The 24,050-nt window shown below is 37.9% G+C and overlaps 1 protein-coding gene across 15 annotated transcripts in view; it reads right to left on the bottom strand.

Annotated features, from left to right (window-relative positions):
* Positions 1-24,050, bottom strand: part of DLG1 (discs large MAGUK scaffold protein 1) — a 146,437-nt gene that overhangs the window by 98,478 nt on the left and 23,909 nt on the right. For 2 of the 15 annotated variants that reach the window (XM_062499560.1, XM_062499567.1), the window contains exon 1: positions 2,505-2,696. The exons of the other annotated variants lie outside the window; for them this stretch is intronic. In XM_062499560.1, coding sequence (XP_062355544.1) covers positions 2,505-2,696 — 192 coding nt within the window. Of the gene's footprint in view, positions 1-2,504; positions 2,697-24,050 lie in introns of those variants that run through there. 15 annotated transcript variants of the gene reach the window in all.

Below are 24,050 nucleotides of genomic sequence, written 5' to 3'. Positions count from 1 at the left end.
TTAGAACTTCTTCACTGATCATGGAATAGGACATTCACTTTTATTTTCCACTTAGGCAACAACATATGATAAATTGAATGATTTGCAATATTGGGAAAGGGGTGTTGGTCCTTGGGTTTGTTTTTTCAAACCCAGATCAGTACTTTGAGTACTAACTGCTTCATTCTTAAATAAATGCACTAAGTTTTATTTAATAGCTAGAGCTATGACAAAGACATAAGGCATTTCACCCTTCTGGAACAGTTTCAGTTTGACATTGTATCTTGAATATAACTGCTTATAACGTGGTTATTTAGGTCACAGTGTTCCATCATATGTCAAAACACACAGCTAGTGTTAAACTTACTCATGTAATGCTTCATGTCATAGACATCCACAAACAATAAAACAATTGAGGATAAGTATAGCTACATTTACAAAACCTCCAGAAATACTTGTAATAAAGTTCACCTGTTCCAGAAGGCCAAGGAAAAGAGAATAAAGAGGGCACACTCAGATTGTGAATGCTCTTTGCACGTGGTCTAAAAAAGGAAGATTGAAAACACTATTTCATGCGATTATTTGTGTGAGATTATTTGTTTCATTACCTGAAGGACTGGTACAGGTATGCTGTATTACTGTTCCACCCCACCATTTAAATATTTACTCTGCATTCAAAGGCTCTATCAGAGGACAAAAGCACTTTTTATTTTTAGCGTTATCCAGCCTTACAACTTTTATTCAAAAACTGACAAGTGCCTGGTGCATCTCTCCGCACTGCCAACAAGTCACTGCTTAGACAGAAATCCTTCCGTGCGCCCGGGACGCAGCAGCGAGCCGCAACGCGGGCACGGAGCGCCCGCCGGGCAGCGGCCGCAGCCCGCGCTCATCGGCGATAACGCCCGCCTGCGCACAGGCAGCCCGGCCCGTTCTGAGGACGCCGCGCCGAGTGCTCCCCGCTCGGGAGGCTGTGGCCGCCGTGCCCCCTTGCCCCCTGCCCCTTTGCCCCCTGCCCCTTTGCCCCCTGCCCCTTTGCCCCCTGCCCCTTTGCCCCCTGCCCCGCTGCCGGCGCAGCCCAAGGACGCCGCGAAGGCGAGCGGGGCTCGGGCAGCGCGCCTGCAGCGCCCCCCGGCGGCCGCCCCGCGTGCAGCCGCCGCCATGGCTGAGCCCCGCCGCGACATGCCCCGGTGCGGGCTGAGCGCCGCCGCTGCTGCTGCTGCTGCTGCTGCTGCTGCTGCTGCTGCTGGGGAAGGGAACAGCATCCCTGCCCGCGGCTAAACACGGCCACACAGCGTCCTCATCCCACCGCTTCCCTCCCAAGTTCATCGCTTAAAACCGAGCATATCTTATAAATAAGGAGCGTGCAGTTCCACAGGAAGAAAAAAAAAAAAGAAAGAAAAAGCAAGCTTAGTGTCGTATCAAGTAGTTGCCAAACGGCATCGAGAAATAGGTACATATTTCCAATTGAAAATGCTTTGGACACAGGAAGGATAAGCAGACTCAAAACAAGGTAAAGTCATCCTCCTGGAAATAAAGCATTCAACTTAAAGTTTTATAATATTTACTCTTATCAAAAGAGCCGTAAAAATTTAGAATCCTCCCTCCAAACGTAGGTGACTTTTATTCACCACTCAAAATTTTGTGGTGTATATATGTATGCTCACATATATATACACTCACATATACGCATGTGTGATGCATTTATGTGTACATATATATGTATGTATATATATGTACACACACAACTGATCCCACTTTATAAAATAAAATCTAGTTGAAATATCTTTTGTTAAAAATAACACATAGCTTGGAAACCCTGAATATATAAAGAAAGTTTTAGAGAGAAAGGATGTCCTCATTTCTGCCTCGAAAGTAACTTCTTACACACATCCCTTTTATTTTAAAGTGGCTTTCCAGTACTTAACATTCTCCTCATATTCTTAACATTGCATGTTAATTTTACTGAAGAGAAATAAAAAAAAATATTTTTGACTCAACACAAAGTATATTTTGTTTATCATTCTGATGATTACCAAATTATATACGTTTTATTCCTCTGAAACCTAAACAGTTGATGTAGTCCTAAAATGACTAAATGCCCGAGGGCACTGTTAAACCCAAACCTGCCACTAACAATTGCTTCCATCAAAATGATGTCAGGAGGCATTTCCAGCCCTGTATCTCAGTACAAGTCTCCTGTGTATATAATTCGCTACAGCTGAAGAAAATGAAAGCCAAGTGCAATAAACTGATTACATGATGATTAATGCTGATTAATGAAGAATGACGACATTTTGCATGCGGCATTCAGTAAATTCAAAATGTTGTTCAAAGGGATCTCTAAACAGTAGGCATGATAATTCATTACTTCTGTCACCATCACTAAGAGCTCAGATAATTGAGTAAGGCAAGGAACAAAACACACTTATTTAACCAGAAATTTAAGGTACAGTTACATTAGACACAAAGGCAATCATTCATTAAATGCAGCTTACATTTCCAGGAAAGTCCTTTTATAGACCCACCTTACATCCAAACATTAAAGATATTGTGTTGTTGGTACATGCTACTTTACAGTGGCATAGCATCGGAGAAAAACAATCCAAGTTTTTTATGCTAGGAGACATTTTTTCAGTCCCTGTGCACTTCAATCGATCCGTGACTGAGATTCCAGAAAAATGCCTCTGTAAGCGCTGCTTGCTGCCTGTCTTTGACATTTAATCTAGGTCCATAGTGTTCAAAATAAGCCTTTATATAAATAGGTTGAATCCTTCAGGAAAAATGTTGCTTCACGTTAGAAACCAGATCTTATTAAAAAAGCAAAGAAAAAATCCCGTGTCCATTTTTAAAATTTTTGAGTCAGCTTTATATTTAATTACGTTAGCGCCGGCTTGAAGTGACAACTATCTCACGGCCCAAAGTAATACTCAGATCCTCTCAGCCAGAAGCCCGGGTTACATCCAAGGCAGCTCCACCTGCTGCAGTGCAAGGACTGCTATCTCCTCCATGAAAACAGAAGCAACTCCAGCAGAGCCCTGCTCAGTGCGTGCCGCTTGCTTAGGGGAGGGGCGAGATGTTGCAGCAAGGGACTCGTTACACGACCCGATAGGGATAAACCCAACGCTTCCTGCAAGGTGCTTTCGCACTGCACCAATGAGCATGTGAAAACCCATTTTAAAATCAGCTGTGTGCAATTATAAAACCAGGGACGTCGTAAGCTTAACAGCAGGGAATTTGCTGATCTGCAATTTACACTAGCTTTTTCAAGGAAGTGTCAGCAGACCACAAAGTGAATGGCTCTGGGATATTTAATCCTCATTTTCAAACATTAAAAATTCAAGGTTATTTGACACGTCAAACAAATGGTCTGTAACTGCTAAGCAAAATTCCTAATGGTCTACTAAAAGTAATAAAGAAACAGTACGGAAATACATGAATATTCTCCAACACAATAAAATCAGAAATTGCTATTTTTTCCCCATAAGCACTATGAAACCGTGAACAGTCTGGACTATGCATGGATTTGATTATGAAGAGCTCTTGGTAAAGAATTTCAAACAACTCTACATGTGAACACTTAAGAGTTCAAGGAAAAAAAAGCTTTTTTCCTTAAAACTGAGGTAAACACTGTCATAGTCTCCTTAGAATTTGTTGTTCTTTGTTGTGTGCTAACAAATCTAAGACGCAAAAATTTTCAACGATTTGTTTGAGGTTTGTTTTTTAATGAAACTCTATAAGATTCAAACTTAATTTCCTTTTGTACAAGTCCAGGGTTCCCTGCAGGATTTCCATCTATTCGTGTATTTTAATAAATTGCATTACCAAAATTGATGAAATTGATCAAAATCATGCCCTCTGCAATTACTCTGCTCTTGTACCATAAGCTAACTTGCCTTTGCAAAAAACTTCAATAAAATAATGTTAGCCTCCGTTTCTATTTTTTATTGCATTAAGCTGTATTGCATCAAACTCTCTTTAGGATGTAACTGTTCGCTGAAGTTTATACCTGTAGCAGCTTTTTGTCATCTCCCTTTTACTTTGTTTGGTTTACCTGATAAGCACCCCCTGAGGCAGCAAGTTTGGTGTAGTGTAAAATTGCATCCACACTTCCAGCTCAGAAACTAGTAACTTCATGAATTATACTGTCATCTTTATATAAACATGTAGATTGATGAAACCAAAACTAAGGCAAGATGTCTGGAGAAAAATGTGTAATTCAGCCCACAGTAAACCTCAAAATAAACTTCATTTGCATGAGGACCTCGCTCTTGGTAGACTCTCCAAGGATTACTGATGACAGTATTTCCATATTAATAAGCATAGTTTTATTTCCACCATGTGCTGTGACCTACAATTTTTCACCAAATAGCCTTAGATATGATTTCCCACAGTAGAACATCATGTGCATGCCAGTGCAGCAATATGGGCAGGACCAAAGGAAAAAAATTTAATCCTGAACTTAATTGTCACCAAAAAGAGAAACAAAGAGTGTAAAGAAACAAAAAACACACCTTCTTTGTCTAGCTAAGTTAGATTATGTTTTTCTTGCAAGAATATCCAAGGGTAACTCTAAGTAGAAAGGCTGACAAAGGAACCTAAAACCCCTTTATGTTCATTCAGGTGGCTGAGGGTCCCAGTAAGCAGACTCCTGACTGAAGCAACAGGGCAGAGCACAACTGAGCACATCCTCAAACACCTCACGTGGAACACTGCACAAGGGGAAGAACCCAGGCACAGAGCACTGTCTCTTGCCAAACATAACTATGTTCCTATCCCACTGAACAACCTTTTCTATGCACTATGGATCTACAATCCATCTTACTTCCACACCTCTAATCGCATTGTAATCACATCATTTCTCACTGAAATAACACACAGTCAAATGCATGGCAATTTCATGACAACAAATAAAGTCAAAGAGCCAAAAGCAGTTCTTGAATGTTGCAGAAATAGCTTTTTGTGATACAGAAAATATAAGCTCTAAATGTGCCGTGGGCATAGAAGAATCAATAAGAGGAAGATAGAGTCTACACATCCACAAAGGATTACATCAGTAAGATACAATAAGGAAGAGAAAGCTTAAGTAACTTCAGGCAATTACATCCACATTGTTGATGAAGACCACATAAAACATCTGAATCTTTCAGCCATATTTATCTGCAGCTGTAGATAAATAAATTGGTTACACTACAAAATCATCTTGACCTTCATATAAAGATGAAACTTTTTACACATTTGCCTGCCCACAAGATCAAAAATAAAATGTATAAGCTTACAAAATTAACATCTATTCTTACATATTTTGTTGACTAAATCCTGAGGTTTAAGTGCAATAGTTTCACTTGTTCAAAACAATTACTTGTGCTCAAAAGCTTTAAAAAAAAAAAGCTGTTAACATAAATCTTTCTGAAATATGAACATACAGTATGTTCTCGTATAAAGAAACATATGAAACAGAAGATTTCCAAGTTTACTTTTGAGCTCTACAGAAACATATCCACACTTAATTAGTGCTGATTCAAATTGAAGGTTGAATTAGCATTTCGAAACACAAAAAATAATGTATTAACACAATGACTAAGCCATTAATTAGGAGAATATGACCTTAACTACCTATCACTTCTCATTGCCAATTTATTAGTCTGTATTATCACATAAAAGTTCCTATAGTCAGAGCTCACCATTTCAGTGTTTCCTCAAAAATGTTCTGAGTGAAAATAACTGGTTTCATCCTTACAAAAACACTACCTAAAATTAATTGTCTTTATTCCAGGTTTTGTTTGAATGTTTACTTGGCAATAACCCATCTTGATGTATGGCTCCCACAGCACAATAAAAATACCCACATCACTATGATCTTCAATTAGTGAGCAAGACTAATTTTGTTGTCTTAAAATAAAGCTCCTACTTTGAAGTCTCCCTGAGCACTAAGAATATTGGCTAGAGAGAAACAAGAGCTGTATAGCATCAAAAAAACCACACCATGAGACTTTCACAGAAACTTAATACTTCAGTTCAGCACTTGCCAACTATTCTTGATAGAACACAAGTAGTACCGATTTAATCGATCCCTGCGTTCCACCTGTATCCTCAACACAACACAGGCTAAGAAACACCAATCTCATAAGCAGCAAGCTTTTAAGGAAATGAGTAGTGAAGGTCTAACTTGACAAATGTACCAACTGTTCAGACTGCCAAACCAAAGGGGAAAAGGTTGTATAATTCTTCAGACAGATCATGTCCCTTAAGTACCACTGCAGGCACCTGTCAAGCTGGTGGGACTCAAGCTTAGGTGCCCCCTTCCTCAGAAGCCTGAGCTGGTACACTTCTGGGATAAGTAAAACAATATTTAAAAAATACACTTTTTATTATTGGAATTATTTAAATCTAATAAACTTCTTTTATCCTCTTTTCTGCATAATTGTAGTCTGTAAGGTCTTCAAAGAGTACACAGAATTCCAAAATTATAAAGAGCTCTGCAAAACAGCTTGGATGCTGGTTTAAGATTACCCCATACTAGCATAGAGCTCTAATGTAATGTCTGTAGCAATTTCTTACTCAAGGAGTAGTAATTTTATAAGCAATTTCTATAAAGCAAATGAAATTTGAACACTAATTTGAGAACAACTGATGTCTAGTGCGAACTGCATCCATCAGCACCCAGGAAGCTCTTTGGCTCTGCATTTCTTGCTCCCTGAAGTATCAGATGACCATCCAAGCCAGTTTTGAGAGAGTAGCCAAAAAATGTACTGCTTGTTCCTGCATGTTCCTAAACTGCCAAAAAATCATTTGCACCTTTCTTTCGGGCAAAGAGGTTTATAAACTCAAAACACTGTGAGCTGAAATTCCCCTTCTCAAGGTCATCATTAACAGGTCTCCGTAATTTAGAAACATAATTTTATGAGCTTGGCAGGTAAACATGTTTGCAGGAGTCAACCCAGCAGCCATTGCTGCGTGTCAAGTTGAGAACGTTGATGTACATATGTCCTTTTTAAGAAGCTTAATAGTCTCATATAAAAATTTCTAGAACACAGCTGTCTGTGTCTTAAGTTTCCACAACCCTCAAGAGTACCACAGCCTCACTAACTTCAGAAGGAATGTGAAATGTTACTTTGGAAAGAGCAAGCTGATTAATAGTTGCCGTTTTTGTTTCTCAAACTTGCCCTGCAATGGCATTTAAGCCCAGAACAGGTCCTATGAATAGAAACTTTTCAGTGGGTGTTTGTGATTTTTCTCCCAGTTTATTCCAAGTCTTAAATTGTTACATATAAGACAGATCTGGGACATCAGTCCAATGAGGTCCTTCATAAACCTTGATAAGTCAAGCCAAAAAATAGATAAGACTATCTCCCTTCCCAGCTGAGTGACCATCATTATGGGCATTTGTATAATCTTGCTTTAGGAGCTTTTCAGTCCAAAACAGAGGAGGAAAATACAATGTTATATTGGACAAAGAACTCAGAGGTGTCTGCATTACCGTGTCCTCTATATGCAAAAATAATCAGTCTTCAAAATGTGTGGTGACAGACTGAAGAGCATTCAGAAACAAAACTTCATGAAAAACAGACTTTCCTGACAATTACCATGGAATAGAGGTCCTACATATTCCAAGTGTGATTTCAAAGCTATTTCATCATATCATTCATCTGTCAGTTCCTGCCTCTTAGTAATTCTAACACTACAGTTTAACTTCAGCCAAGCTGACTGGAGGAATAGAGGTCTCTGAGCATATCAATCATGTGCAATTTTCTCAAAAGTAGGTAGCAGGCATATAATAAACAACAAGGGGAAACAAGTGAGAGGGTAAGGCTACCTAAGCAACAACAAGCAGAATTTATATAATGAGAAGGGGATTAAATATATCAAAGGGGGGAATGTCTAGCAAAATGCTGTATAGGAGCTTATATTAAAACAGAAGCATACCTTGACCAGAAGTTACAGGTAGTCATGTTTTCTAAGGAAAGCATGAAGCTATTGCACGCTTTGGAATTAAAAATGCCCTGAGTGAAACATCTTCCTTTTCTTCTGATGTTTTGTAAGTATTTTAGCACTACTGGAACACACTTTACATGTTTAGTTTTCACACAAGAAGTTCCTGAGAATAAGAGAGGTCACAGAATTGGCTAGTATTTACTACTATAAAAGTGAAAACTCAACATTATTTTTTCCTAGCTGGAAACCACCAGAATCAGAGAACATCTTCAACACAGACCAGGAAATGACTGAAAATAAATGGTTCCTTTAGCAATACTTGAAGTTTGATCCAAATAAAGACATTGTACATGCAGAAGATAGGTGTGTATCTGACCTTCTGTTAAACTGACTGCAGAAAATTATTTCATTATGTTGGCAACATCTCAATGAGAGGAAAAAAACCAAACATTACTGTATGTTTGAAAAGACTGTACTGTGATTAGAATAGAACTCAACCTAAAATATTCCTAAAATCAGAATGTACTATATTGCTTTAAACATATCTAACATGTCCAGAAACAGTCCATGGTAGGTTGAGCCTAGATGACAGGTAAGCATCTAACCAGCCACTCACTCACTCCCTCCCAGAGGGATGAGGGAGAGAATCAGAAAGGCAAAATCAAGAGGAGAATCCTCATAGATCAAAATAAAGTAGTGAAAGGGGAAATATATTTTTTTAAAAAAAACCAAAACCGAACCTCCACACATACAAGGAAGGCAAGCCAAATCACTAACCACCAACAGATCAATGGCCAACCTCAGCAACAGCCACTTCCTCATAAATTATTCCTGAGCAAAATACTAAAATATATGGAATATCTTTTCAGTCATTTTGGGTCAGAGGCTCCAGCTGTATCTCCTAACAACCTCTTGCCCACCCCCAGCCTACTTGCCAGGGCAGCAGAGTGAGAAAGTAAGAGGCCCTGACACGGTGTGAGTGCTATTCAGCAACAGCTAAAACACTGGCATGTTCATCAACAGTTTGTCACAACCCAAAACACAGCACCATATGGGCTACAGAGAGGAAAATTAATTCCATCCCAGCCAAACCTGCTACCAGTCTGACCTGAAAAGTCCTTTAGTATTAAGAACTATGAGCTCTTTACATTCAACATTACTAAATCATCCAGGGTAAAAGTATGTGATTAATCAAAACCTGCCTTTGATGTGTTGCTTCCATCTGTCCATACAGGAGAAAAAAAAAAGTATTGATATATAGCCCTAAATGGTTCCATGGAACTCTCAAAAAGATTTCTAGTGAACAACAGATGCTGAATCACAAAGATAAAACTGCTAAATGATAAAAGCCCTCCTGAGAGACCCAAAAGCTTTACAGCCGTGTCCCATCCCTTCCCCACACCTTCAATGAAGATGTCACCCAGTCTGTATTTGATGTGGCTGGACTAATCTCAAGCAGTAATTATCAGCCAAACACGGTTATATTCTCAAGGCTGTACTCAGTGGGAAAGATTAAATCCAGCAGGGTGTGATTAGCTGGAACTGTTCTCCACAGTGTCAAGACCAGGCTAGAGCAAGGATGTGATTTTACTCGGGATTGTTCCCTGTAGGACCCAGGCTGACAAGGCTAAGCATATCCTCCAAAACATGGTTTTCCTTATGCACCTATTGGGCCTTTACACAAGTCTGGTTTGATTAGGACTGTCATGCAGGCCTGTTGGAGGGAGAGTGTGATGGGAGGAAAGAGGGACAACACCTTTGAGGTTTATCCCATCATGGATAACATATGAAGATCCTTCAGTTATTATAGAATTGCTCAGGATCTGATTCATCCCATCCTATCTTTTTTAACAAGCCTCTTCGGGAGAAGCAGTTTTCAGTAGTGGAATGCCTTTTAAATGGTCCGTGCAAAGTAGCCACAAAAAGTAGATCTGCTGCTGAATAATTCACAAAGAATTAATAAAGCATCTGTGCCTTCCCTGAAAAAATAAGGACAGACTGGTAAAAAAAGAAAAAACAAGTGAAAATGAGTGAGAGAAAATATATTAATAATACATGTCTTTTATCTGGTGAAGCCTTACAGTACTCCAGATTCATCTCAATCGCTGTTCATGCTTGCTTAACACCACATCAAGAAGAGACTGCAATTTGACATATTTGGTGCTACATCAAAGCAGCAGAGCAAAAGAGATGAGGCTAACAACCTCTCATAGGCCAGGAGATGAAGTGATGAAGCGCTTGCACAATACTAGTAATGCTGGGAGTTTTTCCCCCCCTGCAGACAGTGAGAAGCCTGTTCCCAGAGACAAATGCAACTCAGTCCTTCAGTCCTGCTGTTTAAAAACAGTGAAAACTGATCACATCTCAATTATAAAAGAATCTGCTGAGATCAGGATGGAATCTCAACAGCAGTGCTGCTGTGTGGATGCTCAAATACTTGCCATACATTTCTGAATACATAGGGAATACAAATTTGAATACAAAGAGGACTGTCACTAAGTTCTATAACCATTGTTTTCAAAAAGACTTTTTCACACAACAAAATTAGTACAATGCTTAAAGTGGAAATGCCAATCGTTTATTTCCAATATCACTCTAATGAATCAAAACATCTCAAAACCAGAGATGACACCTTCCTCTAAATAGGAAAAGATTACTAATGCTACTTTTTGATTCCAATGGATAAAAGCATTTGCTAGCCTACAGTTTTAATTCACTGCAACTCCATCACTTTCCCCATCTCAAAATTCAAATCCTCTTAAGGGCAAGGACTACAGTTGCCATCTCTATTCAATGCCAGTGGTAAGGGTGCTGGTGATTTACACTTGGTTATTAACTGGGAACAGGGAAGGAAGGCTGTTATTGCCTGCCACTTCCTGAGAAACTAAAAGGTAAAAGGGAGAGCTGAGGGGAAGCCATAAGCAGTTTAAGGTAGCACTGACACTGCTAATAAGTTAGTATCACTTCTCTCCAGTTTTTAAAAAGTATTTTTTAAAGTATTTCTGCTGCTTTTAGAAGATTCATTCTCCTATATAGTGCTCACAAAAACGGTCACCAGTGCAGTAACAGTTACAAAACTTGCAAATAAGGAGGACCTGTCTTAATAAATAAACTGAAAAATAGTTGGAGGATGAAGGTTATAACTTGAAAAACTGAAACCACAAATTATAACTGAATCACCATGACAGAACAGTTTAAGTGAGAAGTGTGGGGACTGTTACTTGATCTGAACTTAGCTTCACAAAGGAATCTCATCACATGTCTTTACAGCAGGCTGGATTATCTAAATACTCATTCTTACAGTGAAAATTACTGTCAAGTTACAGCCAAACTTTGTTAACAATTCAAGCAATGATGCATTAAATACTTTATTATTACCAAGTACTATTTCCCTGACCACAAAGAAACTTTCAAAACATTGATCCTGGACTCAAATGCTATTTATCGACCCCAGAGCTTCTACATATTAATACAGGTTTCTAAACCACAGCATTTCAGCAGGAATCTAGGGCAATGATCCTGGCAGGCACTAGTCCTTTAAAAACACCAGCAGCTGTTGGCAAACTAATTACACAACTGTTCAAAGCAAAATATTTCTTCTTAGTATGCTTTAGCGAGATGCAAGACGCTACTGAAAATAACACCCTACTTCAGCTTTGAAACTACCTCAGTTAGGATCCAAATACCAGAGTGAATGTGACAGCACATTATAACTAATGTAGGTCATTCTCCACTTCTTCCCTCCCTCTGTTGCCTTTAAAACACCTAGAAAATAGAACCTCAACTAAAAGTATAGAGGGGTTTTAAACCACCAAGTGGAACAAAACTACTAACTCAGAAAAAAAGAAAAAGAAAACCAGAAAATATTACTTTTCTGTATAATTTTGAGAGAATCATAAATCTTGCTTATTGGAAACATTTCTGATTATCTCGTCTCATACAAGCCGCAAAAATAAAAAAAATTACAGGGAATAATATCAAGGATAAATATACTCAGTGGCTTCTATTTGAGAAGCTTAACTGACAAAGCTCTTCCTCTTATAAAAAGCAAGCAGCTGAGTTGCGAATATGACACTCAGTCTTTGAAAAGATGAATGGCATAGAAAAGGCATATAAAATGCAACTACTAACTATTTAAGACAACATAGGCATTAACAGACAATTAAATTACCCAGCAGACGTTTGAAAGCAGAGAAAAGAAAGTACTGCAGAACTCATTGCCAAAAATATCAAACCAAAAAGGAACAGAGCAAATCAACAAACCAGGATCTACTAAAAATATACAATCACTATCTCAGGAGTGGGCCAGCAACTGGGGTGGCCAATCATCAGATAGAATCACTAGGGCTGCAAAACACCTCAAAAAAAGTTCATCAGGTCCAACCGTTAGCCAGACCCTACCATATTCACCACTAAACCACATCCCCAAGTGCAATATCCACGTGCCTTTTGAATGCTTCCAGGGATGGGGATTTCACCACTTCCTTGGGTTCTCTATTTCAGTGTCCAACTCTCCTTTCCGTGAATTTCTTTTTTCCTAATATCTAACCTAAGGCTCATCTTAAGATGAATTACCAGTCATAACTGGAAAGAATCCACAAAGCTTACCCACAAGTCCAACTCCATTTTTAAGGAGTACCTATACTCTGAAGAATTCAATTTGCATGCACTGTGCACTGCAGTGTTGGGCAGCAAAGCCATACAACACAGAATGCAGGGAAGAAAGTTTTCACATTCCTTGTATGTTTATTTGATGCTCTAAGGGAAGTCATCACAGAGAGCTGAAGCCACTTTCATAGCACTTGGACTGCTGAGGATACACAAGTTTAACTTAAGAAAGGAAGAGATACAAACAATACTTGGCAGAGTTTTCAAAAGTCCTTTAAGACATTTCATTTAAAAAAAAGCAGAGATCACCAAAATAAAGTTGGTTTTGTGACACCCCTTCTCGTATTACAGAAAATCATTAACTAGGCTAATGAAGGCTGGGATAATCCAATTTTAATGACAATTACCATACACACATATTTATATGAGGGATGTGGATGAATATTAACTATATAAAGGAATTTCCAAAATAATATAGGAATATAGAAAAAATTTGCAATATCAACAAGATTTTACAACTTCATGATCAGCAAGTCAACAAATTAACATCAGCTCTGTAACCTGTGGTTAATACTTCATTTCTTTCTGCTGATCAAAAGAACATCCTCACCTACTTCAAACGTCAGAGGGATAAGGAAGCTTTGCAAATTCTGGGAAGCAGATTCCGCATTCTCCCGGTTTGTTAAGCTGAGCAAAGCACACTGAACACAGCAGAGGGCAGCAGTTCTCCACTGTCACTCGACAGCATTTCCCTGCTTGCAACAGCAGCCTTTAAAGGTAAGAATGCAAACCGCTAAAGAGGAGAGTATATTCCTGCTCCCTTTTACAGAACAAAAGTCTTCCTTTTACAGAAGCACACTTCACTCTCTACAAAGACCAAAAAAAAAACCCAAAAACCACTATGATATGCAAGCATCAGATCTGAACCAGAAACAAAACCAGGGAAGAAACAAGGTTTTCATTTCCTTCATTACCGTCACAATCTGGTGCCCGAGGTGTTTCAATGAGCTGTTTATAAATCACAGAACACTGGTGAGCCAATGCACAGAAACTAAATTTTTTTTGTGTCCCTGAATGAACACATGAGGAAACATTTTAATTAGTGGTAGAAAAAGTAAAGGTTTTCAGATTGCCAGTTATCAGTCACAGAGTTGAAACAACCCTATTTTGAAATTAACTTCCCTGTTTAATCAGATATGTACTTTTACAATCCCTGTGACAGTAGAGATACATTAGAATATGCTACAAATGGTGCTTAAAGGATTTGAGATGACTAATAATCCTTATTTTTGGATCCAACCCAATCTGATGCTTTTTGTTCAAAACGCAGAGTGAGAGATTTTTCTGCTAGGTCTCTCACACAACCCAAACACATAATAAACAATTTAATATGATCGTTAAAATCATCTAGCTACATCATAATGAGATTGTGTTATCTACATTATTGTTGTAGAAGTCTTTTATTAACTAATTACTTTAGCAGCAAGGCTCCTTTTGAATTCCAGCTTTAATTTATTTTGGCTTAATTCTTATTGTTCCCATTTCAGCATCATCTCATTTGAAAAGTCACTGCCATCTTTTCGGTCTGGAAACATATTCCCCAAGCCATCAAGACAAACTTTTCCAACTTTTTTTGCCTGCCTCTCCTTCCCAGACAGCACTTCCTTCACCACTCTAATAGTGTATGTGTACGTGCAGTGGCTTCCAGCTGTGTATGTGCAATTTACAGTGGCCCTTATGTAACACACTGTAAAACAGAACTTTTCCATCTCCTCAGAATACCCTGATGGCCTCCAAAGAGTATTTCAATCAATCAAAATGAGATAAGGAACAGAGTTATAAAGACCATGGAGTTTCTAGTCCAACCTACAGACTGCTTTCCAGTCACCAGAATTATAGTTTCTGTCCTAAAGCCAGCTGTGTACATCAGATCCCGTAAACAGCCTGTTATTAGGAAGGTAGGAATAAAGAAATTGATCCATTTCTCACCATACAAGTGATATTTATTTCCAGGAAATTTTCTACAAACAGCTTTTAAGATGCAGTTATTAATAACAGATCACTAAGTTAAATAGTAAGTTAACTACTTAGATCACTAAATATTCCCTCACCATTTCCTTAGCCTGAAGAAAGATGAAATGTGTCAGGTAAGAGACTTCATCTATAATAAAATATTATACTATAATAAAATAGTCCTCCTTTTGCCTTCTTGAGAAACTGTTATTATAGAATTTAATTTAAAATAGCAGAAAGGTGATTTGGTTGGAGATTCTTTTAAAATTAACTGCAACAGCATCATCACTTCAGTCTGCAGAATTATGACAGAAATTTCTTATTAATTTTGAGTCTGGAGGTTTTTGAGGAGAACTGTACCTGAATTAACTAAACTAAAGCTAAAGCAACCAAAGCAGTAGATTTTTCCGACTCAGTCATGTGATAAATACTTGCATTCTACCATAACTGAATGGCTTGGGTTTTGGTTTTATTCTTTTTCCAAATAGAAAAATAGCAGACTGAAGAATCAGAAAGAATCCTCCTTCTGGGTAAAATATTTACAGAAACATACAGGAATATACTTCAAGTCAAATGTGTACAGTTTTGAGCACACAAAAGTGAAACACCATCTTTTAATTACAGGAGAAAAATAGGTCAAAATTCATTATTATAACACTATATCCACAGAGTGCTATCTATTCTACTAGAATAGATAGACAGATAAAGATAGATAAAGTCCAAGGATAGATAGATAGATAGATAGACAGACAGACAGACAGATAGATAAAGTCCAAGAATCTTGTAAGAATGCAAGAAGTGACTGTTCCATTCTGGATTCAGTGCTACATTTGGCCAACCCACCACCCCAGATAGAAAGCCCAAGTCAGAAGATATTTTGGAGTCTGCTTAAGAGAAAAGCTCTGGAGCTTAAGATACAAGATGTGCAAGTGGTGTGCTACCTGCACAAAGTGCAAACAAAACATTCCTCAGCAGTCATGTCTTCGCCAGAAGATGGTGATGGCTAAATGCAGCTATCACACAGTTTTTCCAACAGGCAAGAAAGAATAACCAGAGGAGTGAGAAGTCTCTGTGGTGGTCTCCATCTCAGTGGCACATTTGAGAGAACTGTGAATGAAGGCTGGCATATGCAGCCCTGCCAAGACAAGAGCAAAAATGTCCTCAACAAATCTTATTTGTGGCACACTCTTAGAGCACGACGACTGAAAAAAGGAAGTAATTTTTGTTCTAATGTTTTGACAGCATGGAGGGTAGGGAATCATTCTTCCAGGCAATATAGGTTTGTCACTAAAACCCCCTAAGGCTTGTTCCTTCTTTGTTGGGCATTTAGATTAATTCAGAAAATGCTGATGAATTCTGCCCACACTGACCTTTTAAAAAGCATCTGTCAGTTATATTTTAAGTATGCATTAGAATTTCATTAAAGAATGTCCTTCCCTCCTCCAAACCAAGATATGGCAGTGTGTGGTCTTTAAAGAAACATATCTTACACACAAACTTAACAAGGTTGAATATCACTTAAATAGTGATGGTCTCCACCTGAACATGTTTTTAAAGTTTTACTTTCTTTGGTCTGGTAAATACCAGTCCTAGAGAATGAGATTCAAGTAATGTTATTCCCACTTATGAAAGTATGAGTAATACTCCCTGACAAAACATCAGACTATGATTAAGCCTCAAATAAAGTGTAAAAACACCCCTCATGTTAACAAAGCCTTGGTGCAATGCACTGCACTGACAAAAGAAAAAGAAGTGATCAAGCACTGTGCTGGCTAGTAAAACAAATCTGACTAGCACCATACCAGATAATCAGCCAGTGAGCTCAGCCATCCTGAAATCTCACTTCAAATAAGAGGAAGCCTTTTGGGGTTTCTGCCACCAAGAAAACTAAATAGCTCTGTCTACTGAAGGAATCATGTTGGAGACCATATGCCCAACTACGAACAGCCCTACATTTATTCACCCACCCTTTTCTCCCACTGCTTTCATTACAACAGGAAACTATGCCAAAGCTGTTCACTCAGAGGGTCCAGTTCCATGAGCAGCAGCCAAACTGAGCAAACAGTTTGATTCTGCTGCAGAGAATCACTGCTCTTATCACCTTCTTCTTCCTGAAGTGTTGAGCTGTTAAGTCTTACCACCTTACCTGCCTTTTCACAGGCATCCTCTTAATCACTTCAACTGCTCAACAGTTAACAACTCTCCATACCTACCAGCAGCTATCTTTCAATAGGTCTAGTGCTTGTTTGACTTCTCCATGAGATGTTTTCATTCAAGTAGCCAGCAGAAAAGCATACAGAGTTCTACCAGGTTCTTAGCAGGTGAGCAGTGAACAAAAAGGGGTAGAAGCATTCTCAGCAGCACCAGCTGGGTTTCACAGTCACTCAGGAAGCCATAGATTGAATTATTTTCCCAAAGAAAAGAAGGCCAGCAAAGCAAAAGTGATCAGGAATGAATGCTTCACCACTCTGCTGCCATTAATAACTGGAAAATTACTCAAGTTATCATCATCAGCTCCTCTGAAATAAATCCACACAGTTCCAGGCAGGCAAATGGAGTTACAAAAATGCTTTGAAAGGGTCTTATTTGTAGGATTGATTTCAGAAAGTTATTCTCCTTTTTTACTACTGTATTCAGCATCTCCAGTCTAAACATGTTCCACACCATGTTCTCAGAGTCAGTCCAACTCCCTGATGCAATAACCAAATATAACCCATTTGTCACTTACTTCTAGTATTAATTAGCAGCTATTTCATTTAAAGCAGAAGGGAGAAATAAGTACAAACACACACAATAACAGAAGAGCTTCATGTAAAATTAATCAGTTTCATATAAACATCTCGGGTACCTGGTATCTAGTTTCTTGGAGCACAAAAACTCCAATAAACACCAACATTACTGATGCCAGCCTTAATAACTACACAATCCTATTAACTTCTGGGTTATCGATTAAACAACCCTGTATACTTACAGCCATTCAGAGAGAGCAAGCAAACACAAGTAAACAAAGATTAACTTAGAACATGCTCTATAAGAAGCATCTGTGTTCTTCTTACAAGAAGCAAACACCACAGATTTATATCTTTGTTTTATATTCTATGTACATTTTAATGAGACTAGATAATCCACATAAGGGAAAGCCAAAGAATACTAGAGAGCGAGTGCCTCTGGCTCAGGAAGTTCTTGAGTCCTAAACTGCCGTTGGTTGGGAGAATACCAAATAATATGTTAACAGAAAAAGAATTCTGAAATCCAGAGAACTTCCCTAGAAAGAAGTTAATTGCAGAAAGTTTATTATATCCTTGCAACTGATACACAGTAAGAAGGTAAACTTCTACTAATGATTTGCCTTAAGTTAGTTTAAGTTCTCATACTTCATCATACAGCTTTTCAGATTTTGCATATCAGGTACCTTCATCATTCCCTCTATCATCACTCTCTGCCACCTGCATCACTCTTGGTGTCATTAGTAATCACCTTGAAACACGTTCATCTTCAACTCTGAGAAGCCACTTTCAGTTCCATCCATAGAATCTAAAATATTGTATTTCTTAATTTCTTTAGCTACAACTTCTAGAATTAACCACCAGCTATCTGATGTTGCACTGGGCTTCTTTATTTGCCCTGTAGAGATGAGAAGCATGACCCTCTGCCTAAGTTCATTCTGTATATTAAAACTTCAAACTGTTTAAAGGGCTGTTCACAGCCACAAATACTGGCAGTTGGGACATCGTTTCCCCTGGCATGTCTACAAAGTCCATATTCTCAGCATGTATTCTTCACTGATTTTGTCAAATACCCTTTAAACCCAAGATGGTAAACATTCCTCACACACTTGGTCTCCTACTCCACATGAAAGTTGGCCAATCTTTTAGATTGCAGACAACTATCTTTGATTTTGACACTTCCCAGCTATCTAGTAGGCAGCTTTTTCTTTGGCATTGCATTATAGCTTACATCAAGCTTACATGCAAGAGCAGTATGATACCATCTGTGGCTGCTGCCAACATTAGAGTTGCACCATTTTTTCATTTCCCAAAGCTTTTATGACTGATTCTGCACCCTTTTCTTCAACACTGTAACCAGATGACACAGCAAAGTTAAATCATTTACTATTAGTATTATTCAACTTGCTCACCAGATAACTAGGACTTATCCAATCAAATACGTTTGGAAAGCAATTTGCTTTTTAGTGAGGACATGGAATGTTGGCAAAATTAAGTCTTTCGTCAAAATCCATTATGACACACCAGTCACATGTGCCAACTTGGAAAAGCTGTTGTGTCGTATTAGGTACTGAAAGCATTTCTTCAGCTTTCAATGTAAAAATTGCCCATATAACTCATTTGCATCTCATCTACAATTTTAAATTCAAAATTCTGCATTTTGTTCCTCCACTTAAGAAAACAAATTCTTTTGGGACCATCAAGTAATTTCTCCATCAAGTTTATATATAAAGCTTAGATTTTCACTGTTTCTACTTTAACACAATTGCCTCTCACATTTTATTTCCTACCAACATTGAAGCTTTCAGGTTTTATGCACACAGTACATAATACTGAAGGCTAAAACTTTCATTGCAGCCTATCTTTCTTCAAACACTTGCTAGACCTGGAATACAGGATCTGGTACAGTGGAAAACCACCAAGATGGTCGCTTGGCTGAAGCACAGTGAAGAAAGGTTCAGGGAACTGGGCTTGTTCACCCAGAGAAAGGCACTGGGCAGGGGCTGATAACAGCTTTCTCATGTCTAAGAGGAGACACTAAGAAAACAAAACTGGGCCCTTGTGCACAGCGGGAAGAGAGTCTACTTTAACTGAGACAGGCTGAGGGTGCTTACAAAACCAAATCAAAGCCCTAAGTGACCTCATCTAAGTTGATGCTGCTCCTTCTTTAAGCAGATGGTTGGACAAGATTACTTTCAGTGCAAATTCAATTATGCACAATTCATTTAAGCTGTGGCAAATTCCAAAAACTGACTATAACAACAACAGGACTCTGAACTACAGTGAAAGGCACAGCCAAGTGAGGAAAGCTGCAGGAATCACACAAACTCAGTGTCACCATACCCACTTCAGCTACACTGGCTGGAACTGTGCTGCTGTGGTCAGGCACCTTGCAGACACCTCATGAGTTCAGACCCAGAATTTATGAGGTCTCACAGCTTAAGTTTTACAGCTCAGGAAAAAATCCTTCACCTTTCTCCCTTAGTAACAGGTTGATGCATTATACATTTCTCCTCTTGCAAAATACTGGAGTTTGGCTACTGTTAGAACCAATGAGTTTCACACTGATACTGCTCTGGAGCAGTCCAAGCAGGATGCTGCTTAGTACTTTGAAATAAAAATGGTACAAAACACTTGTTTTTTCACACTTGTCAGGCTAGATATATTATTTAAAGCTATTCTAGATCATTGTCATTTCAAATTCAACTGCTTTACTGGAAGTATATTATAGAACAAAGTTAAGAATGACTGCTAAAAATTGCTTTTTCTGGAAAAATCAACTACTTTTCATATTCTGTATTTTTAAGTGCCATGAATTCATTTAAAACTATGACTTAAATAAAAATCATTACTGTAAGCTCAGCCCACGTGCCTGCTCTTAATAGTATCCATGGTTGCAGTGATGCAAATTTGCCTACCTACATCAAACCAATGTGCCCACATAAGGAGGAAAAAATAATGTATCAATCAGTATTCTTTGCACTAGATATGGACAAAGTAAACCAGTTAGAATCTTTGAAGACAGGATAGAAATTAGTTTAAGGACCTGTTCACCTATTCTGACTAGATCTGAATTCTGAATTCAGCAAAATAGAAATGTCAAAGATCAAATTACAATAGACTTCTCAAATCCACTAGAAAATTCATCTCACTGGCCAAATTCTTCTCTTCCCTAGTCAGAAACAAAAAGTAACAGTGAATTGTTTCAAATATGCCTCCACTTCAGGTAGAGAAAGGGGAAGCACTTGGCATTTTTACTAATCCTATCATACATTACATTAAGGCTGATTTCAAAATTGCCTTACATATACTGATTTTTCTGGAGATTTGAAATGTAGGTTTATGCACAAAAGCAAGGAATGTACTTTTCATTAGAGGACAGCTTCTGAGTAATTAAATACACACAGGTACACAGGGAAGCAAACAGTTCTTTTCTACGTCCCACTTTAAATAAACAGCTTTAGTTGAAGCTACAAGGTTCTACAGCAGCATTTAGTTAAATGAGGCCAAAACTTCACAAGGAGCAGGCAAGAAGGACAAAGTGCTTATAACTGCAGGTGGAAATGCACCATCAGTCTAACCCCATGTCAGTCTGTGCTGTGCAGAGATGATCTCTCCCTCTCCTGAACATTTCTGTGAGAAGCCTTACTTTCTTAGCACCCACAGAGCTAGGCTAATTATACTAAAAAACCATCTCTTTTTCACAGAATGTTTCCTGTTGGCTTAACTTCTCATATAAATTGTCCTTCTGCTCTTAGACAAGTAGATATGCAAAGGTGAGCAAATGCACGAAATTAAACTAAAGTTAAGCACTTCAGTTATAAAAATGACAGCTCTGCCTCTGCATTTTTAAAAATAAGTACAATAAAGTTAAGGTACATATCAATATAAATGAAGCAATCAATATCCAATCCCAATCTCACTGTACAAAAGAGAATATTCTAAAAGAAATAAAACCAAAATGCTACAAATTAACATCACTCAAACATAACTTAAAAGGGTATATTTAACTTCCAAAAGAACTGTGACAGTTCAGACACCAGAAAGACACCTTTGCTAGTGAGAGACAAGGTAATTTCATTCATTCCAGTCAGCCTTTGCTCCCTTGTGTCAAAAAACTCAGAAAGCATCTTTCCTTTTATAAAAGCTATCATTAAATCCAGCAAATATTCTCAAATATGTTCAATTTTATTCTACTTCTTGAGAAGAAGTTCGTATAAGCAAGTTTTATGGTTTCAAATTATCCAGGAGAGTGTTAGAAGTTAAATCAGTTTGTCAAAAAAACCCATTAAACTAGCAACTATCTCAACATCCAGGGAAAGAGGAAAACTAAGAACAATTTTACTACTTGAAGGAAAATAAAAAGCCTCCAAAATACCAAACTCACCAAGCCAATATTTCACAAGCACAGTACTAATATATTACATTTGTGCATCAGGTTTTATCTTTAGCAGCTACCAGTGGACTGCATTAAAAACAAACTAACATAAAACTTTATCCTAGCACAGAAAAAAAAGACACTAAGTTATCTGGGTGTCATCTCAAAGCAGCAAGATTTCAAAATAATAAAGCATCTTGAAATATATCCATCCCTAACACGACTTGCCAGATTCTTCATCTTCTCTTTGATGATTATTTTAAAGATGTCCTGATAAAGGCTATGTAAAACATTGTTCAGAATTTCTTACTCTGGAATAAAAAGCGATCTATTTTAGCACATTTAAAGAGAGTGAATTTTTACAAGAAAGAGCCTTAGTGCAGAACAAGGGGGGGGGGAAACAAAATCATTCTACTACACTTTTCAGTATGTGCATAATTAGCTCTTCAAAGTATTAACAGCTATTATTGTTCTTAGCAACAACTATGGAATTTATTTTGACGATCTGTGCAGTTTAAAGTTTAAAAAATATCAACACTAGAAAACCATCAAGGCATTTTCATTACAGGCAGTAAAAACTGGAAGAAAGATTCAGTAAGATCTTCTAAGATTGTAGGCATTAATCAAAAGCTTTATTGTCTTACCTTTGTTGTTACAATGCATAAGCAATCCATCGTTTCAGCATAGCAGGTATATTTCCAAACATTTAAAAGGTTTATTTTCAGTCACAGCTAAACACCATCTCAACAGAATGAGAAAAAGCACACTTATTTAATAGTCAAAACAGTTAAGTGAGTGCCAGGGTTCCCTTTGGATTCATTCAGAGGTAGAAACACCGTGCAGAAAAAGCAGCAGGCTAAAATACAAATGCTTTAAGTTTCACAAAAAATTCTTAACCTATTTTGCTTATCTATGTCTGAAAAACTTAAATGTATCCTTGCAAATATTCTACAAAAGCTGTCAAATCCTGTTCCATACCAGTTAAGTACCTCTTCGTATTCTATTTCAAATACTCCTCTGTAAGGATTACCTAACACATGAGCATCACAGGGAATCATTTGATGAAATGCAATACAAAATTATTTTACAGCAAAAAAATCTCAATTCAGCTCTTCTTAGCTGGCTACAATTTCTAAAATGAAGCATTTGTTCAAAAATAGTCTTGGTTGCAAACAAGTATTTCTCCTCTAACGTCATTTCAGCATTTGCAGACTGCAATATCACTGATTTCCTAAGCAGTAATGAATGGAATATTCCATGTAGATCAGGGAGAGAAGAAAGTGGCAAGGAAAGAGTAATGCATATTGCAAGAGAAATGCTATTTTGAGCCTTGAATTAACCTAGAATTTCATTTCCTTTTGTAAGGCTGTAATACAGTGACAAGGCAAAGTTTGAATGCGCAGGCATTGTCTTCTCAGCCTAATTAGCACAGCTGGGAAAAGTCTAACACTTGGGCACAAAACAACCTCCTGTGTACTCTGAAACACTGACCTGACAGTTCCATACAACAGTAAGAACCTTATTACATTAATTTTCCACAAGAGGCATTGAAAGCAGCTCGTAAACTCAGTTCCCACTATCTTGTCCTATTAGGCTCCCCACTAACACCTTTGCTGCAAACACAATGAAGTGTATTGAAAACTTTCAGTGAGTAATTTCTACCTAGTAAATCTTATCTGCATCATTTTGCTTTTACCCCAATATGTACAAGTGACTATATTTTGCATCAAAACAGCTCTAGAATTTACTGTGTGTCTAGAGCACTCTTTTTAAACTTTCTGCAATTTTGTTCCCAGCTCTTCCATACATACTGGGAGAAGTGGTGGGGTGGGGGGGCTACTAGAGGAGGGGAAGGGGTTGGCCTGGTATATAAAGAATCTAATCTTTCCAAAATCACACATTTTATATTGTGGGCTGGTGGTATCTTTACAGGACAAGCTTGAATGCAATTTTAAGATAAATCTTATACAAGTCAAGCACTAAACTATGATTTTTACCTTGTGTGTCCACATCAAGACAGAAATATTTTTCTTTTTTACACTGTCTATAATATATGCGAAGAATTTCTGCTGTGACCATCTAGGTGAAATTCTTACTACTACAAAGCACCGGTGGGAAATATGTGCATCTTTCAGACTGCTAAAACTGGCTGAACCCAGACAGAAGGCTAGAAGTTCTAACTTCAAAAAACAAAAAAGAACACGTTAAGCTGAAGAAACATTCCTGTGTCAGAAAAGGGAGGGAGGGATTACCTTGTGGGCATTCAGCTATGAAGGTATCTCACAAAGAAATTCTTGCATTTCCCAAGTATTCTTTTGGGAAGACTGTAAGGTTCAGAAAAATTAACAAAGTGCAACTATCCAAAAAGTTAAGGAAAACTAAGGAAATGCATTTTTAGGTAATTTGGCACATGT

The sequence above is a fragment of the Cinclus cinclus genome, chromosome 10 (genome assembly GCF_963662255.1).
Source record: "Cinclus cinclus chromosome 10, bCinCin1.1, whole genome shotgun sequence".
NCBI lineage: Eukaryota > Metazoa > Chordata > Aves > Passeriformes > Cinclidae > Cinclus > Cinclus cinclus.
Note: the sequence above shows the minus strand (reverse complement) of the source record. Positions and strands in the feature narration are given on the sequence as shown.